Source organism: Heloderma suspectum, chromosome 6, assembly GCF_057233095.1.
Source record: "Heloderma suspectum isolate Gila_16-S chromosome 6, 16-S_ref, whole genome shotgun sequence".
Lineage (NCBI taxonomy): Eukaryota > Metazoa > Chordata > Lepidosauria > Squamata > Helodermatidae > Heloderma > Heloderma suspectum.
In genome coordinates, this window is record NC_139463.1 from 42167517 (window position 1) to 42186633 (window position 19117).

General features: G+C 48.4%; 1 protein-coding gene across 1 annotated transcript in view; it reads right to left on the reverse strand.

Moving 5' to 3' along the window:
- ZMAT4 (zinc finger matrin-type 4) overlaps positions 1-19117 on the reverse strand; it is a 302363-nt gene that overhangs the window by 94220 nt on the left and 189026 nt on the right. The window contains exons 4-5 of the mRNA XM_084808203.1: positions 17574-17730; positions 7628-7855 (exon numbers count right to left, since the gene is read on the reverse strand). Of these exons, the coding sequence (XP_084664329.1) occupies positions 7628-7855; positions 17574-17730 (385 nt within the window). The remainder of the gene's footprint in view (positions 1-7627; positions 7856-17573; positions 17731-19117) is intronic.

Below are 19117 nucleotides of genomic sequence, written 5' to 3' on the forward strand. Positions count from 1 at the left end.
CATTTGGTTTTCGGGCCTGTGAGATGTGGCCATGTGCTTCATTCAGCTCTGATTAGAACCAAGCATGGAAAATGATGTTCTTAAGGAGGATTTTTATGTATTCACTTCCCGTTTTCTTGTGCTTTAAAAAAATAGTCTAAATAGAAACAGAACTACGAGTCATCTGGAAACTACTTACCCTATTTGGGTGTTGTTGTTGTTTTTCATCCCTGTGAGCTTTGTAGCTGAATGAAGACTAGAACCTGGGGATGTATGGATTTTGTAAAATCTGTTTGATCTGCATTTTGTGGATTGTCACATGGCTTTCGTTGTGATGTCCACTCATTGACGGAATTGGATTTTTTCCATTTTCCCATAGTTGTGCAAATTCTCATTGGTTCAAAATTGCACTTGCAAAAATGCACAGATCCCCCTGCAAAAATGTGCAAATCCTTAAGCCTATGACAGAAATGTGCATTTTCGGCTTGTGCTCTTTTTTTCTTTCTTTTTTTAGTTTTAGGTATTTTTCTATGACTAAGTTTGCATAAAATTCCGAAAAATAAATTAAAATTTAAAAAATACTTTGCAAGCCCACAGAATCCATGTGACTTGGGAAAAGCTGGTCTGCTACAGAAACCACAGGTTGGATTCATAGAAATCTGAACTCATTTGATTCTGTCGCAGATTTCTCCAACATCCCTAGAGGAACCCAGGTCTCAAGAGTCCTGTTCCAGCACTGTAACCATGACGCCACACTGGCTCTCTATTTCTGGATCCCCAGCCTGAACTACCTGAACCCTGGTTTCCCTTACTAGATTCCATTCCAGCCTGAAGTACTTGAATGCTGAGGTGGAATAACTGAGAAATATCCTGCCTTTCACTCTCTTGAGTCCTTAGCAAGCCCAATGTCTACTGAATGAACTTGGGTCTGCAGGGAACTGACATGACAAAACGCTATGATGGGACCGTGAAGGGACCCTGCATTGCATGTCATGCTGGCCAAGCTGGAGGTCAAACCGTTGGCATCTAAAAATGATGGGACAATCATTTGAAATTCCAGGCGACTGCTGGATGCCTGTGGGGATAACAGATCACTGGTGATGCCTCTTCTACACCCAACCAGTGATAGTAAAAAAGCAAACATTGCCTCATGTCTCTTCAGAAGAAATCCTGATTTCAAGACGAAGGAGACAAATTAAGTCATAAATAATGGGAGTAGCATGACCTGGTGTAGCCCCAGCAAGAAAGTGCTTCCCAGAGTATATTCAGAGGAAGAAGACCAGGGCAGCTTTAGACTGGTTCATGCTCCCGACTAGGGATGTTGGAGAATTCCGCCACGGACTCCAGTAAGGCCGGATTCTTTAGAATCTGGCCCCCTGGAGTCCGTGGCAGAATGGAGCAATCCCCCCGCCACCCTGCGGAATCCCCCCTGGGTGGAGCCTACCTGGCGGCGGATGCGGCGACGGATGCGGCAGCGGCAGATAGGGGTGGACGAAAGTCACTTACCTTTTCTCGCAGCTTGTTCGCGGTGGGGGGGGAGCGCTTCGCTGCTCCCCCCGCGAAGTTCAGGCCGAGGGGGGGAGGCTTCCCGCCTCGCCCGGCCGAAATTCAGGCCGGGGGGAAGGCTTCCCGCCTCGCCCGGCCGCGAACGCGAAAGTAAAAAAAAACAAAAAAACCCGCCCCCTGATAGGCTACGTGATGATTCACGTAGCCTATCACGGCTAGATCTGCAAAGTCAGCCATGATAGGCAACGTGAATCGTCACGTAGCCTATCACGGGTGACTTTAAAAAAAAAGCGCGTATGCGAATGGCGGCCCCCATAGGGAGCCGCCATTCGCGTTCCTTATTTAGTTGCTGTAGTCTATGTAAATGTTTACGTAGACTACGGCGAAAATAAGGGCAACGCAAATAGCGTTGCCCTTATTTTCGCCGTAGTCTACGTAAACATTTACGTAGACTACAGCGACCAAATAAGGAACGGGAATGGCGGCTCCCTATGGGGGCCGCCATTATCCGTACACACTTTTTTTTTTTTTTTAAGTCACCCGTGATAGGCTACGTGACGATTCATGTAGCCTATCACGGCTGACTTTGCAAATCTAGCCGTGATAGGCTACGTGAATCGTCACGTAGCCTATCAGGGGACTTTTTTTTTTTTCTTTTATTGCAATGGTGGTGGTGGCAGCCGGTCAAAAGACCGGCTGCCGCTCCCGCCCCGCTCGAACACCCGACAAACCGCCAGCCGGACCCGCCGCCGGGAGGGACATTCAGGGAAGGTAAGTCCCGTCCCGGGGAGGGTGCGGGGGGCAGGGGGGTGCGGAGGATTTCTCCCCGAAACTTCTTCGGGGGGCCGAACACGTTGGCGCTCGGCCCCCCGAAGTTTCTGGGAGAAATTCTCCGCCATCCCTAGCGGCAGATGCGGCAGCGGATGCAGCGGTGGTGGCTCCAGCTTGTCTTCCGGCCGCTGCCGAGCTGCTGTGGCCACAAATGGTGGCCGTCATAGCAGCCACCATTTGCATGACTGCCTTTTGCCGTGATAGGCTACATAAATACTTACGTAGCCTATCATGGCAAAGAGCAGGGGCGCAAATGGCTGCCGCGACGTAGCAGCGGCCATTTGCGCCCCTGCCTTTTGCCATGATAGGCTACGTAAATACTTATGTAGCCTATCACAGCTTGGCAGGGACGCAAATGGCGGCTGGCGTAGTGGCTGCCATTTGCGGCCGCAGCAGCCCGGCAGTGGCCAGAATTCCAGCTGCGGCCAGTCCCGGCCAGCGGCTCCGCAGAGTTGCCGCAGAGCGGAGCCAGCTGGGGAGGATTCCAGGGGGAGGGACGAAGCACCTCCCCCCCACCGTGGATGCCCCGGAACGGAGCCAGGTAAGGAATTCGTACATCCTTACTCCCCACTTCCCTGAGTGGTAGGATGTTTCAAGCAGGCATGAGGAGAAAGTAATTTGGTTCCAATTTTAATGCAAACATTGCTAATTTAACACTTTTGAGCTAATCCAGAAACTGTAAATCGGTTATCCTTCAAAATTCTCACTTCTCTGAATTTTGCAGTCTCCAATAAAAAGATGTGTACAAAAATCTGTATTTTAGGGGAAATAATGTTCAAAATGCATTCTATTGGGAAGCTTGCTTACAAAAATATGAATATTAGGCAGAATTGTGTACAAAACTGTATTTGCGGAAATATGTACTGAAATCTTCATGTACACCTTTTAGATTAATTCTCAAGTTCAGGACAAACCAAACTTACGAATGAAAAATGATAAACTGAGAGAAACCCAAACCGACAGATTCATCCATTCCTATTTTCAGGTGTTGCCTCTTACGGAATCAATGTCCTTCTGAGAAAGACTGAAGACACATAGTGTTGTTGTCCTTGTTTTTGTAAGGCAACAGGGTAGACTGTTGTAGTCTTAAAAGCAACATCAGTTCTCCCCAAAGCAAACAGCATGCCCATGGATCTCGCCACCATAACCAGGCTGCATCTCGCCTGCCAGTTGCAAAATCCAGATGTATCTCCTTTGCTAGTTACATTCAAAACTGTCAAAATATTTCTATCCTGCCAATAACACACACACACAATGCCTACTTTCACCACTCACCCACTTTCAGGTAGTTGTGGCATGCATTTCTGGGTCTGGGAACACCAGTCAATTATCAATGGCCAACATGCAAGTGTCAGGCTATACAAAAGCTTAGATGGTGAGTTATCTGTTCAGTGTAGCCTATTCCATGACAATACAACAAACAGAACAAAGTGGTCAAGCATTTCTTGGACTTCATCACTGCACATAAGGGGCAGGGCCTTTTCAGTTGTAACACCCCCCATTGGGTAATTCATTTCCCTGAGAGGTCAGCTAGGCCTGCACTGTACTAGTTTTTCAGAGACCTGTGGAGACCATCCTGTACCAGTGAGTATTTATTTAGATTACACTGAAATTTTATGGAGACTGTTTTTCGTCTGTGTGCATTTGTAGTTTTAGAGTTAAATTTGCATAGGGGTTGTATTTTGTCATTTTATATTGTCGTTTCTGTCTATGTGCTTCACTGGAAATGTTTCTCCTTTAGTGCCATGTGGAGGGATATCAATCTCTAAAATAAAGAGCGGGGGGACTGGACACCAATGCAACAGCCCCCTTACTGCTGATTGGCTCCATTGAGGGTATACTGCTCTGAAAGTGGAGGTTCTAGCATGTTTAGACATGGGACACAAGTTACAAATCAGAATAAGTACTGACCCAATGGTCATGGTTATGACCAGTCTATACTCTGAGCATTTAAAATACCTGATTTATCTGTGCTTGGCAGGAGCTCAAGATTTCTGTGGCAACTACCTGTGCATTCCAAGGGATGGTGAACAGTGTGGGCAAGGTTAGGAGAAGAGGAATCTGCCTTAAACTAAGTCAGAACATTGGTCCATCTAGTTCAGTATTGACTGGCAGTGGCACACCAGGTTTTCAGATAGGGGTCTTTCCCAGCCCTGCCTGGAGATGCTGGGGACTGAACCTTGGACCTTTGGCACTCAAAGCAGGGGCTCTGCCATGGAGCAACATCTCTCCTGCCTTAAAGCACTGGAGGTTCTACCAACGAAGAAGGGAGAACCCACGGAGGCCACTTGGTGCTGCAGCTACAGGTGTTCTGCAGCAGAGGGCACTGGAGAATAAGGCCCACCAGTCCTATACTCAAGGATGCTGGTTGTGCTGGAATAAGACATGAAATGGAATTCAGTCAGACCCAAGGCAGGAGGCTGAGCAAATAAAGAGAACCACCAATTTCCATCTCACGTGTAATGTTTCAGCGAGGGGTTCTGTAGCTAAATTCACTGCCTTAGGGCAGATGAGAGGAGTGTTTTTAATATCTCCTGTAGAACACTTGTGGCATGCACTCGTTCCCAAGGGAAAGATGCCACTAGTTTAAGAAGGATTTAATAATACGTGTTTATCTATAATTCCAACCTGCATTTGGCAGAGCTGAGGGGAAGAGGGGGAAAAAAACACAGCACGTTAAAAAAAAACACACAACTATATATAACGTAGCTCCAGGAAAGCCTTCCATTTTCGTCTCCCTTTGGTGAAACATAAATGGATAAAATGCTCCACATTTGATGGGTTTCCAGCTAATAGGACTTGACTGCAGGAAGTTTATGAAAGAAAGAAAGAAAGAAAGAAAGAAAGAAAGAAAGAAAGAAAGAAAGCAAGCAAGCAAGCCAGCCCTTGCTGTGGCTAGGGGTGTACGGATTCCCCAATGTCTGTTCCGGTGGGAAATCCGTGGAGGGGGGAGGCGATCCATTCCTCCCCCTGGAATCCTCCAGAGGAGTTCCACTCTGCTTGGATTCTGGGGGGGGGGACTGGCTTACCTTCCCTCCAGCCAGCCAGAGCAGTTCGCTTCCTCCCTGTCCCTACTGATTGCCATGTCTTAAAAAAAAAAAAAGCGATCGGGAGGATGTGCCCATAGACTTATACATAAATAGAGTCATGAATCTTGCATATAAGCCTATGGACACATAGACTTATATGCAAGATTCATGACTCTATTTGCGTATAAGTCTATGGGCACATTCTCCTGATCACCATTTTTTTTTTTAAACACATGGCAATCGGCAGGGACAGGGAGGAGGCAAATGGCTCTGGGTGGCAAGAAGCAGCCGAGTGCCATTCCACCTCCATTCCTCCTGGAGCAGAGGTAAGTGGTCCCGATCTGCTGTGGATTCCTGAGGCCGGATTCCTTGGAATCCAGCCTCATTTGAATCCACAGCAGATTTCTCTGACATCCCTAGCTGTGGCCTCCCTCTGTTCTGGTGTTGGCACGAAAGAGCCCAACATGTAGAGACGTGTGTGATGCCAAGATCATGTATAATTAACATGGATGTCACGATAGGAGGAAGAGATTTGGGTGGTCTCTCATAAACATGAGGAATGAGCTTCTGGGGCCATGACCCCAAGCCCTTGGGCCTTCTAGTGTGCTGCAGAGGATTCTGATGAAGATGAGGCACAGGCTAATTTCTCAGCGGTACGATAATCAGGGCCCCTCCCGGGCAGAGGACATAGCCCTGCCATCTTCCCCTGACTCAGACTATGAGTCTCTGGCTGAACTAGGGTTGTCAGAGGAATCCATCTGGGGGGTGGAGCTCAATGAACTTTCATCAGCTCAGCCCCCAGGATTGCAGTTCATCTTCCGCTAGCTGGCCTGACTCAATCTGCAGCAAGTCAGGCCAGCTAGCAGAAGTTCTGTGTTTTTTAATTTGCACAAATTCCAGATGCAATTTGCACAAATTTGTGCAAATTGTGGAAATTGTGCCTGTAATTTGCACAGTGCATGCAAATTTGCGCAAATTGTGGCTGTAATTTGTGCAAATCTCTATTTGCGCAATTACAGCGGACAGGAAAAAAATGCACTAAAATTAGGGATGGCGGAGAATTCCGCCACGGATTTCAGTAAGTCCGAATGCACTGGCATTTGGCCCTCTGAAATCCGTGGCGGAACAGCCTCCCATCTCCCACCACCCTGCGGAATCCCCCCGGAACGAAATTTACCTGGGGCTCCGGCGGCGGCAGCTCCAGCCGCGGCGGTGGCTGGTCATTCGGCTGGCTGTTGCAGCTGCCATTTGCATTCTGCCAAGCTGCTGTGATAGGCCACGTAAGTATTTATGTAGCCTATCACGGCAAAGAGCAGGGGTGCAAACGGTGGCTCCTACACCATTTACGCCGCTGCTCTCTCCGTGATAGGCTACGTAAATACTTACGTAGCCTATCACGGCAGCCTGGCAGGATGCAAATGGCAGCCGCTATTTGCGTCTGCAGCAGCCAGCCGTGGCCGGAACTCCGGCTGCAGATGGCCCTGGCCGGCGGCTCCGCGGAGCCGCCGCGGAGCAGAGCCGGCCCAGGGAGGATTCCGGGGGGAGGGACGGAGCACCTCCCCCCCACCACAAATCCAAGCTGCGAAAAGGTGAGTGACTTTTGTACATCCCTAACTAAAAGTTCCCAGAGTTCAGGGGAAGTTTGCAGTTCAGCTTGCAAATGCAAGGTGAGTCAGGCACACCCAAAACAGGCTGGATTTCCTGGTGACAGATATCCCTAGGCAGAACTTCCATCTTCCCAGCCTCACAGATGCCTCGGGCTACGAAATCAGGGGAGGGCCAGTTAACAGTTTGGTCAGCTCCTCCAGGAAGGGCTGAGCTGACCACACTACTGGTCTTGTCAGCCACATAAGGCTTCAGTTGGCTTTAGCTCACTGCTGAGCTCAACACCTGCTATTAGCAGGACCCTCCTTTAGCTATCTATGGCCTTGTTTTCTCTTTGCCTTGTTCTAACTGCCATCAGATGCTCCCGGCTTCCCCTGCAAGCATCAAGGGAGCACAGAACGGGACAGCAGCACATCTGCTTTCCCATATCAGTTCTCTAGAGAGAGAGGGCTTGCATCCCATGATGCTTGGACCCCTTGGGCCAAGGCACTCAAGAGATGTGATTAAAACTGCTGAACCTCATGGTGCCATGCCAACGGCTCCTTCTTCTTTCCATATGGACCAACCTGCAAGTGGCTGCATTTTCAGGGACAAGGAGACTACGCCAAGAGACAATCTTCTCCCCTTCCATACAAGGCTTTTCATGGCAATGGTTTTAGAATAGCGAAGTGTCTTACCTCGTAACTCTCCTAGGTCCAGCGTCTTCCCTAGTTGCTCTAGTAAGTCAGCCCTGGCTGCGTTCTTTTTGTGCTTTTTCCCGTCATAGTGTTGCTGCGCCATCATCGGGTTATTAAACCAAGCCGCACAGAGCTGGCAGTACCTGTCGGAGTCTCTTCTCTGATGGGGCGGAGCCACCACTGGAGAGCTGTCCACGTGTGGCTGCTTTAAGGAACTCAGAGTGGTCTCTGCAAAAGCAAGCAAGCAGGAATGAAGTGGACACGGCCAGCAACAACCGTTTCTGTCCTAACAGAACTTGGCACAGGCTGGGGATGTGTGTCGCTGTGGAATCCGACCCTTGTGGGGCTCGACAGACTCCCAGCAAGCACCTGACTCAGCTTGCATTGCCATGGGGCTTTTCCTGAAATCTGGGAACTTTTTCCATTTTTTAAAAAAATTACATAAATACACCCGCAATTGGTGCAAATTACACAAATCTTAGCCGAAATGTTCGTAAATCATGCAAATTATGCCTCACAATTTGTACACATTTCTATGTATGTACATTTTTTAATACCCAGAAAAATCTGCGACCTGGCCTAACTCAATGCCGATTGAGTCGGGCCAGCTCACAGCAAACAAGCTGAAGTATAGGGGGCCGAGCTGATGAAAGCTCACCGAGCTCTACCCCACAGATGCATTCCTCCAACATCCTCAGCATAGGTTTCCAAGATCAAGAGGTTTGGCATGTGGAATGTGCAGTCTACTTACCACCGGAGTTAAAGAGGAGATCCGTGATGTTGTGAGACATTCAGGGGTGGGGGACACTTTTTGGATGGGGGGACGAATGACCCTCCACCTGGCCCGTTGCAGGCTGGATGAGATCAGAGGGCGTGATCACACTATTGAAGTGGCCAGGGGTCAGCTCTGCGACATGGAGTGAAATTGTCCCAACCGAGACAGTGGATGGAGGGCTCCTCCAGTCACTGCCTCAGTCTCAGCCACTTTGCCCATGCCACATCCCCCCCAATGGGGGAAGGTGTAGTGTGGGTAAAGTGACTCAAAGTGACTTGGATGGTGGTGGGAAGAGCACCTAGTGCTGGCCAAATCCCCTGCCATCCCTATCCCCAATGTTATCTCTGATCTCAGATGGAGATAACACTGGAGATTCCTTCAAGTGGGATTCCCCCAGGGGTGAATTCCTCCAAGGGGTGGGGCTTGGAGGAATCTAGGGCGGCTTTGTGTGCCAGATTCAACCCATGGGCTGGAGGTTCCCCATCCTTGCAATAATTACATCAACCAAGAATGCACTCATGGTTATGTGCTCTGATGAATTCATTGTGGGGTGCATTCAGTCACTAGGTGTGGTGTTGGACATCTGTAGCATCTGGCCCATTGGAGAGGATGCAAAAATGGTAGCTGGACTGCCAACATAGCTGCTGTTGTTGCTGCTCCCCCCACTTGGCCTCCTGGACTCCAGTCCATGGACCTCCACACTTGCTCGCCTCAGTGCGTGCTGAGTCGGGCAAGTGTGGCAGTCCACGCTGGTCCACCAGGCCACCATTTTGCATAAAAATGGTGGCTTGTTCTTTTAGGTAAAGGGCCTGCATATTTAAACTTGAGTCTAGGGCCCTTTACACTGTAATCTTGAGGCATCACCCCTTTAAGGCAGCCATAGACTCAAGTTTAAATATGTGGAAGTAAACTGAGCTGAGATTGTGGGCATGATCGCAATTCGGTAAAGGGATGGTTGGCCCCACAGTGCTTTTTGCTGGCCACTGAGCAGAGAGGTGAGCCCCCTGCAGCCCAGTGAGTGGGCTCCAGATGGCAGAGAGTCCATCAGACTCCACCCACTCTTCGGACCCCTGCATCATCCCTATTTGTGCCTTAGCATAATCAATGTGCATGGTCGTGACCCCCTGGATTTCCACAAAGAAACAGAATCTTTCCTTCCTCTAGAACAGGGGTAGCCAATTTGCGGCCCTCCAGACTTTATGGGCCTACAACTCCCATAGTTCTTCACCCTTGGGTATGCTGGCTAGGGCTGATGGGAGTTGTAGGCGAAAACAACTGGAGGGTCACAACTTGCCCACCCCTGACTCTAGAATTCTTTGTAAACATACCCTCTTCCAAATTTTGAAAAAAATCTTATTAAGTACCTACTGTTTGGATAACAGTCTCTCTCTCCTCCACCCGCCCCCACACTTCTGCCTAATTATTACCATTTCTGAAGCCTCGATGTGTGAAGCAATGAAGAAGAATGATCTTTCCTACTGGTAAAACCAAAGCACAGGAAAATGAGGTCCTTGGAGGATTCAGCAGTGAGATGCTGGAAGATTTTCTTTCCAGGGGCTACATTTACTCTTCCCTTCCAATTACCTAACGTTATCCCTTAGTACTCCTATAAAGTGACAACCTTGTCCACTCATTGCATAGCTGTTGTTGCTATGGTACGTTTAAAAAATAAAAAAGGAGAAGATGACAAATGGAAATGCCAGCAAATAAAATCATCTGACTGTTAATCTTGGGTCTGAATCCTGCCTCATTCAGCTGGGAGAAGGGCTGAAATAGCATGGTGAAAGAATGGCGTGTGCCCCCCACATCACCCAGAGAGCTTCAAGCATGGGGTAGCCACCTAAGCACTGCCAAAAAAAGAGAGGAAACGCGCCATCTAAAATGAGGACACAGATTTGCACGCAACTTTCATATGTTAATATCTGTATAGATGCAAATTTAGAAATCATTACTAGAATTTAAATAGAAATACAATACATCCCACCATAATAGGGAAGACTGTGACCCGGTGTCCTAGAGAGATGGGTGAAAATTTTGTTTCAGTTTGGTTCTTGATAAGAATTTGCCTATGTGCACAAAATTTTCCATATCTAGGACAAAAAGAATGTGAGAGAGGTTTGGGTTTGTTTGTTTTTTACAAAAATGAATGTGGGGAGAAACCGAAACTGACAGATTCATCCATCCAGGTGGCCCCCTCTTTTTTTCTGATACATCCCTCCTCTTTAAGAGCTGTATGGCGGACAGGTACATAGTGGTGCTTTCCATGCTGGGAATAGCTGTGCCTACTCAATTTGGCTGGTGCAGATGGGGGAGAATTTTGTTTAAGTTCGCTTTTGATCATGAGTTTCCATAATTTGCAAGGTTCTTCATATTTGAGAGAGGAAGAACTTGAGATTAAAAAAAAAAAATCAAATGCAGGAGGAAGTGGAACTGACAGATTCACCCATCCCTAGGGACCTCCTGTGGGTCTGTTCACCATGCTGTCCAGGTGCTAACTGTAGATAGGCAACTTCAGGGACCAGCTGCTGCTCTCCCTTCTTGGGGTTCTTTATCTTCATTCCAAACTCGGACTGGACAGCCGTTCAAATGGAGGATGCCTTTGGATCATCGAATCATAGAATGGTAGGGCTGGAAGCGGCCTACAAGGCCATCGAGCCCAACCCCCTGCTCAATGCAGGAGCCCAAGTCAAAGCATCCCCGACAGATGGCTGTCCAGCCTCGTCTTGAACGCCTCCAGTGTGGGGGAGTCCTCTACAAAGTGGCTTCTCCAGGATCTAGTCATGAAGACCCGGGCTGGCATGACTTCTCCCTCTCAAAAAAAAGAAGAAAAAGTCAGGAGGAGAGGAGGAATAGTTTGAACTGGGCTTCTGCATAGTTGAGCACTGGACACAGCCTCCACCAGGGGCTGTCTACGTGATGGAGCCTGGGCTGTTCTTCAACCACACTGCTCCACTGGGTTGAAGGATCTGAAGGACATTTGCCACATGCACACTCAGTACTCCTGGAGCTAGGGATGTCACGAGTGCCCAGGAATGGGGTGGAGCCTGATGGACATCACTCGCCCAGCTGCAGGGTGCTCACAGATGTGCTCGCCAAGCCCCAAGCGGTCTGGGAGGGTCCCTCAGCCGCCTGTTCTTCAATGTGAGCCACTGCTTCTATGCAAGATGGTGGCTCCATATTTTCCCTTTACACCTCTAATGCTGTGGAGGTGGCCCTGTATGGCCGCCATTTTGCTCAATGTTAAAAATATGGATGGTGCAGTGTTGCCATCTTGTGTAAAAATGGCAGCTTGCATAGAGGAGCAGGGGGCTGCGGGGGGCTCCCAGACCACTCGTCGAGCTGTCCTGGGCTTGTGCTGCCCGGTGAGTGGGGGTGGGCGGCAGCAGTGGCTCAGCGACTGCCCAGAGGGCTCAGGTGACTCTATCAGTCCCTCCTTGGAGCCACTTGCAAATGATCAGTAAAAGAAGAAAATCTCTGCCTGCAGTTTTATAATCTAAAAAGAGATGACACTCAAGGAAAAAGGCCTGGGGAGGGAAGATAAACACACACATGTGGAGTGGAGGCTGCTGACTCCGATTGCAGTGGGGCTGTGAATCCATTCTGGGTTTCAGTCAGAACCAGCCAGAACTCTAAAGGAGCCATCCAAGGTGCTGAACCTATTTTGTGGACAGGGTCCAGCACCCTGGATAGCTCCTTTGGAGTTCTGGCTGGTGGATCCACCGCCCCACCAAAATTGGAGTCACCCGCCTCCATTGCAGACGCACGCACGCAGACGCGTGCGCGCGCGCGTGTGTGTGTGTGAGCCCTGCTCTTCTTTTATTTTCCCAGCAACCCTGTAAGGCAGCTTAGTCTGGCTGGGGAAAGAGAACACCCTGGCCTCTCCCACCAGCCAGAGGACTGGGGACCACTGGGTTGTTGCACCACCTCCATCCATGGAAGTGAAGATCAGCCTGGCCCCAGCTGGCTCCAAATGCCTTCTTCTAATGCACCATGTCCTTCCAGCATTGTCAAGCCAATCTCCTTCCCCTGCCCTCCCCCCCTCATCTTTTCAGACTTGTCCTTTTAGTTTGCAAGCTGGAGGGCAGAGCCTGTGTCTCCTTCTTTGTCTGATGTGAGGTGCTTTGAGAGGACAATATTTACCAGAAAAGAAGGATACAAATACAGTGGGTGCAGTCCCTCCTGGATCAAACAAAAGGTCTGTCTGGTCCAGCACCTTGTTTTCCACAGTGGCACACCAGATGCCCCTGGGAAGCCCTCAAGGAGGGCATGGCGGCAAAAGCCCTCACCCACTGTGGCTAAAATACTGTCTCCTCTGGATTTCCTCTGAGCATGGAGGATCTACAGAGTGCTTGCAACTAATATCCTCCTCAATGGATTGATCGAATCTCCTGGTAAAGCCATTTAGGGTGCAATTCTTTGCATGTTTAGACAGCAATGAGTCCTACAACTCTCAGCTTTGCTGGCTGGGAAATGCTGGGAGTGGTAGGACTTTTTTCTGCCTAAACATGCATAAGATTACACCCTTAAACTAGTGGGCACTGCAAGATCCATAAAATAATTATGTCAGGATGTATGAGAATTTGTTCCTGTTGGTAAATCATGCAAACCTGTCCCATTCACAACTCTGAACGCAATTCTCGGAAAATTTTCATAATTCCCTGAACTTGCATTTGCATTTGAAAGTGCGCACTTGCTCAAGTCAACACTTGTGCAATTGTGCACCACCACCACCCCGCCAAATCTGCATTTTCACACTTTAGTTTATGGGGAAAAATTTACACTTCTGATTGGGGAAAATGTGCACTTCTAAAAACATCTCCCAGTAGAGAATTTGCATTTTTCCTGATCAAAAAAAGAAGAAAAGATGCTCGCATTTGGGAATGCGAAAAGGTGAACGGAACTTTGAGGAGGAATTTGGAGAAGCTCCCGAAGATCAAATATCGCATCCTCACCAATCTCTATCATTATGTGCTCTGTAAAGAAGTACTTCCCTTCTTCAAGCTGGAAATATCTGTCTGATTGTTGCAGGGTCCCTCCGCCTCAGAGAAGTTTGTTGCGCCTCATCAGCAATTTCTTCACCCCTTCCTACCCTGCCCCTGGCATTTTCCCTTTTTTTATGCACAGTGCTGCGACAGCATTTTGAAGGGGAACAAAGGAACCAAACGATACATATTAGAGAGTTTAAGGGAAATGAATGGCCCTCCTCTCCTCTTCCCTTGCAGTGTCTCAGATTATTTGTAGTAGCTGTGCAGGGGCCTTTAGTTGTCTGGCACCTCGTAAATGAAAAATTATTGTTACACAACTGTAAAAACTGCAGGAGTTATTGTCAGACAGCATATTGGGCATGTTGTTTTGCTGTGCCTTGGGCTATAAAGCTAAAATTTTTGCTCTTCTGGCCAGACCACTCTTTGTTTATCACTTTGCTGATGCCCTGGAGAGGAGTTGGCTAGCATAGCTTATCATAGATGGTAGCAACCTCAGAATTTAGAACTCCTGGATGATAAAGAACTACAACAGAAGCTAGCGTCCTCTGTGCTAGCTGTGCTGTGCCAAGGCCACGTTTGAGCAAACATCAGGTTAGGGGATGGATGAGAAATCGAACACAGACCTCAACCCCATCTGCGGTTGAAGTCCATATATTTCTGAGTAGGGATGGCGTGGGTGCCTTTCTCGGTCTGGAAGTCTGGCGGACTCCCCCAAGCCACTCCTGCCAAGCCCCTGCCCCCGCTCAACCCACCCCGACGCTCACTGAGCAGCCCGCATTGAACCAGGCCCAATACTGCGCACATAGACTTATACACAAAATGGTGCTGTGAATCTTGCATATTTGGACAATTCACAGCACCATTTTGAGTATAAGTCTATGTGCACATTTTTCGCACATAAATCTATGTGCGCAGTTTTGCAATCGCCAGGTTTTTTTTTAAAAATCGCGATTGTGGAGGAGGAGGATGGGGCCCGGGTAAGTGCAGGCAGCTTGGCGAGCGAGTGTAGGGCCTGAGCGTGGGTCTGGGGGCATGCAAGCAGGGGCAGGGGCTGGGCAGGTGTCCAGAGAACCCAGATGGGGGGGGCACCCATCCATCCTTATTTCTGAATTTGTGATGCAATTTGTGGAACCAAAAAATATGTCCCCCAAATTGAAAAATTGACAAGTGCATTTCAAAAATGCACTTGAAAGAATGTATACTTTTGAAAGAGATCCACAAACTGGCTTTAATCAATAGAAGAAAAATGCAAACATTTCTAAAATGAGCACAACTGATGCATACATTTGGAAAAGGGCACACAAAAATACACATGGATTTTCATGTGAAACGAAAAACAAAAACAAAGCTTACCATCTGATATGGACACAATTAGGAATGAGCTTCTGTGCGGAATTTGAGGAACCTCAATGGGTTCATATTTTGCTGATTCACACATCCCTAGGATAGGAGAGCCAGGGATGCTCTGCCTCACTGAAATCCTTCAAACTTTACTTCAATGCTCAGTTGGGCTCACTTCCATTCTCATTTCTGACCGATTTTGTCAGTTTGTTAGGGTTTTAACGGTGTGCATTTTCGAAAATGCACATTCCCCCCCATTAACATGTGAACATGTGAATATTTAGAAGTATGCATTTTTAAAGTTGTATATTCTTAGACGTGGATTTTTATTTTACGTGCACAATTTGTGAACATGAATGAACGCAGGTTTAGCAACATTTGGAACATCTGCATTTGAAGCATTTTCCGGAGGTTTGGAAACTGAAACGAAATCCTCATATATCCCTAGCAATATCAGCCCCCAAGATCTTTATTGACAAGCTGAAGCTGACAAAGTTGAATATATGAAGCTTCATACTCCTGCATCAGACTCTTCGTCCATATAGCTTGATATTATCAACCTTGAGCTGGCATTAGCCCTCCAAAGTCTCAGACCAAAAGCTGGTGGTGCAGGAGGTAATGTGACAAAACCGGACCACTTGGCAACCCTCTTTGAGACCCCAAAGGTGTCTGACAGCCCTTGAGAGTGAAGGAGAGCCCAGCTGTCATGGATGGGTCCCAATACTGTACCCACTAAATTGTCCATCAGAATTGGAAATATGGATTTGTGGCTACAGACAGAAGGAAGAGATAATGGACTTAACACAGGGATGCCATTCTCAGCAGCAGCCCTGTCTCAGGCGTGATCTCTAATTCTGCCCTTAGATCAGGGGTGGGCAAGTTGTGGCCCTCCAGATGCTTTGGCCTACAACTCCCATAATCCCTCACCATTGGCTATGCTAGCTAGGGCTGATGGGAGATGCAGGCCAGAATATCTGGAGGGCCAAAGTTGCCTACTCCTGCTTTAGAGATATGAACTGCATAGCTAAAATGCAACCCTAGTTTAAAATGATTAACCACTACCGGGAAAATGAAGCACTGCTTTCTATAGGACTACAAGACTTCTATAAGACTACATTACTCTTCTATTCAGCATATTAACATGCAAATCACTTTGATAGATGCGAACGTAGGAAGCTGCCCTATAATGACTCAGACCCTTGGTCCATCTAGCCCAGTATTGTTGACACTGACTGGCAGCGGCTCTCCGGAGTTTCAGGCATGGTTTTTTCCAGCCCTACCTGGAGATCAAACCTGAGACCTTCTGCATGCAATGCATGTGCCCCACCACTGAGCTATGGCCCTTCCCTGATCCTCTTCTTCTGTTTTGGATTTCGGTAGAGATGGCGGAGAATTCCGACCACGGACTCCAGTGAGGCCGGATTCTAAGAATCCGGTCCCGCAGAGTCCGCGGCAGAATGAAAGACTCACCTCCGCCACCCAGGGGAATCCGCGCGGGGCCGGATCCTACCTCCTGCCATCTGTCTACTGCTGCCTGTCCTGTCTGCTCCTGCCTGCCTTCAGACGCAAATGGCGTCCAGCATAGCGGACGCCATTTGCATCCCTGCCATTTGCTGTGATAGGCTACGTAAATATTTACGTAGTCTATCACGGCAAAAAGCAGGGACGCAAATGGCGTAGCAGATGCCATTTGCATCCCTGTCCCTTCGCATGATAGGCTACGTAAAGATTTACGTAGCCTATCACGGCAAAGAGCAGGGATGCAAACCGTGTCCGCTATGCCGGACACAATTTGCGTCCGAAGGCAGGCAAGGACAGCAGCGGACGGACCTGGCCAGTGGCTCCGCGGACTCACCGTGGAGCGGAGCTGGCAAAGGAAGATTCTGGGGGGAGGAACAGATCGCCGACCCCCCCAGCGGACCCCCCCAGCGGACTCAAAGGTGAGTTTCGTACACCCCTAGATTTCGGCACCATGGTGAAAACCTCATCTCCTCTGCCTGTTAGAGGGTTGTGAAGGTTTTTACAGTTAAGCAAACAATCAAATGACTAAATTATCTGCCTCTGACATTTGCCTTGTTAAATGTGAAAGTGTACAGCAGCAAGGACATCAGGCAAAATTCAAGAGGCCAAGCAACCAAAAATGCTTTTGAAAAGGGTCCCTTCCTCCCCTCCCACTGCTGCCACCAAGTTAAGAGCAAAAGGATATTCTACTCCATGTGATTGCCGGAAGGAGAAATAAATGGATTCGCGGAGTTGTCAATTAAAGGTAGTTCCAGAGTCGGTTACACATGGCAAGAGGGGGAAGCAGCAGCTTCCAACAGACAAGCAGATTCTCAGGAAGCATCTAAATGGAGTTTCTTTGTTCAGTGGCAGGGCCCAGGAAATTTGTCTGTCAGGCTACTCCTCTGTGGCAATCTTCCCCAATCTGGTTCCCTCCAGATGCCTTGCACTATACTTCCCATCATCCCCAGCCAACAGAGGCATGCTGACTGGGAATGATGAGGCTTGTAATCCACGGCCCCTGGAGGGCAACCAGGTTGGGGAAGGCTGATCTACAGGAATAAAGGAGACCTTCCCTTAGGAGCATCACCATTTTTTTTTTTAAAGGTCAAAGCAAAGCAAGCAAAAAATCATTGCTTTTGTTCAACTTTCTTCCTCCGCTGTCCATCTGCAACCCCAAATCAGCAGAGACAGTCAGGCGGCAGTGCCAGCCATTTTCACTTCTGCTTAACAGGACTCCAAAGTGTGAATCCAAAAGGATGGGTCGTCCCATTCATTTTAAAACATGCATACGCACAAACACTCTCTCACATACACACCTTATCAACAAAGTCTTTGGACCTACCTGTGGCCTTTAAAGTTGGCTGCTCTCCTAGCAACAGTTTTAATCTTTTGGCGTGAATTTTCCCTTGATAGTGTGACTCAGCCACGACTGCTGAAGTAAAGGACATGTTACAGAGTGTGCAACATTTGTTCTTATCCACCGAGTCATCGTCGTTGCCCTGGAAGGTGAGAAAGAAGAACCAGAGAGGTTAGCTACAAGCCGTGTCTGAGGCAGCAAGCAGAGTTGCAGGCAAAGTCCGATTCAAGCAGAGTTTGATGCCAGATTACGAGGGGCCCCAGCATTTGGGATCCATTTCAGATGTCCAGTCGAAATTGCCAGATGTCCAAAAGGGTACTGAATGGGGATAAGGGTGGAAGGGTGTAGGGCCCCAGGCCTGAACCAAGCTATTAGTAGTTTTAGAAGGGCTTCGATGCTCTCTGACTTTGGTCAGTTGGCTGCTGTTTTCCCTACCAGGCCTCTTGATTTACCAGGATGAGTCAAAGGTTGACAGACGAGGCCTCAACACATTCCATGCTAAGGAACACTAGTATGTTATCAGGGCCCAGGATGTGCCTAGGAAGTGAAGCTATGTTTATGCCAAGATACAGGTGGCTGTGCTGGGAAACAACCCTGTTAGGGTATGCTGGGAATGAATGCTAATTAACGTCTGCTGTTGTCATGCTGCCTCACTGCTAACATGTATGGTATAAAACCCATTTTACCCCATGGCTCTGGGTTCAGAGCAGCTGTCTCATCCAACCATTGGGTACGCCTGTGTGCTGATTGTACTCAGTAAAGTATCTCCTTGTAAGTAAACCTGGATCTGATTCATCACTGTCTTGACACCTCTAAATTAAGAGTTAGAAGCCTACTGCAGGGGCAATACGAAGGGAAGCAACACACTTTGTCATTTCGTATCCCTCTGTGTCCATTTACACCAGGGATGTGGAAACTCAGGTCTGTGGGCCAAATCTGGCCCATGTGGCATTCTAAACCAACCTCTGGAGTTCCCCAGATGGCCCTGTCCTCTTCCCCTGGCCCAACTCCATTTCCCCCCATGCATTTCGAAGATTACGCAGAGACAACCTGGTCATGGATGTCTATTCCACTGTTAAGGCGAAATCCTGTGCATGTTTAGACAGAAAAAAAGTCCTACAACTCCCAGCATGCCCCAGCCAGCCATGCTGGCTGGGGCATGCTGGGAGTTATAGGGCTTTTTTTCTGTCTAAACATGCACAAGATTGCACCCTTAGTCTTATTACCATCATGAATGATCTAGACTTAGATTTGTTATCTGAGAATAGGATTGGGGGAACTCACCCTCATCTGCACTAGTCTGCGCACCACTTGCCCATCCCTCACTAGCCACCTGACCCTGTTTGCTGCATGCGACTAGCCACTGGGCAGTACACAGGTGCCCGGCAAGCAGCACATAGCCACCCGATCTCTTGCCGAGCCACCATTTTGCTTGGAAATGGTGGCTCAGCCTGTTTCGTAAATCCCCATTTACAGAACTGGTGGCCGTAAAGTGGTCATTTGCTCAAGATTACGGGTGTAAATGGTCC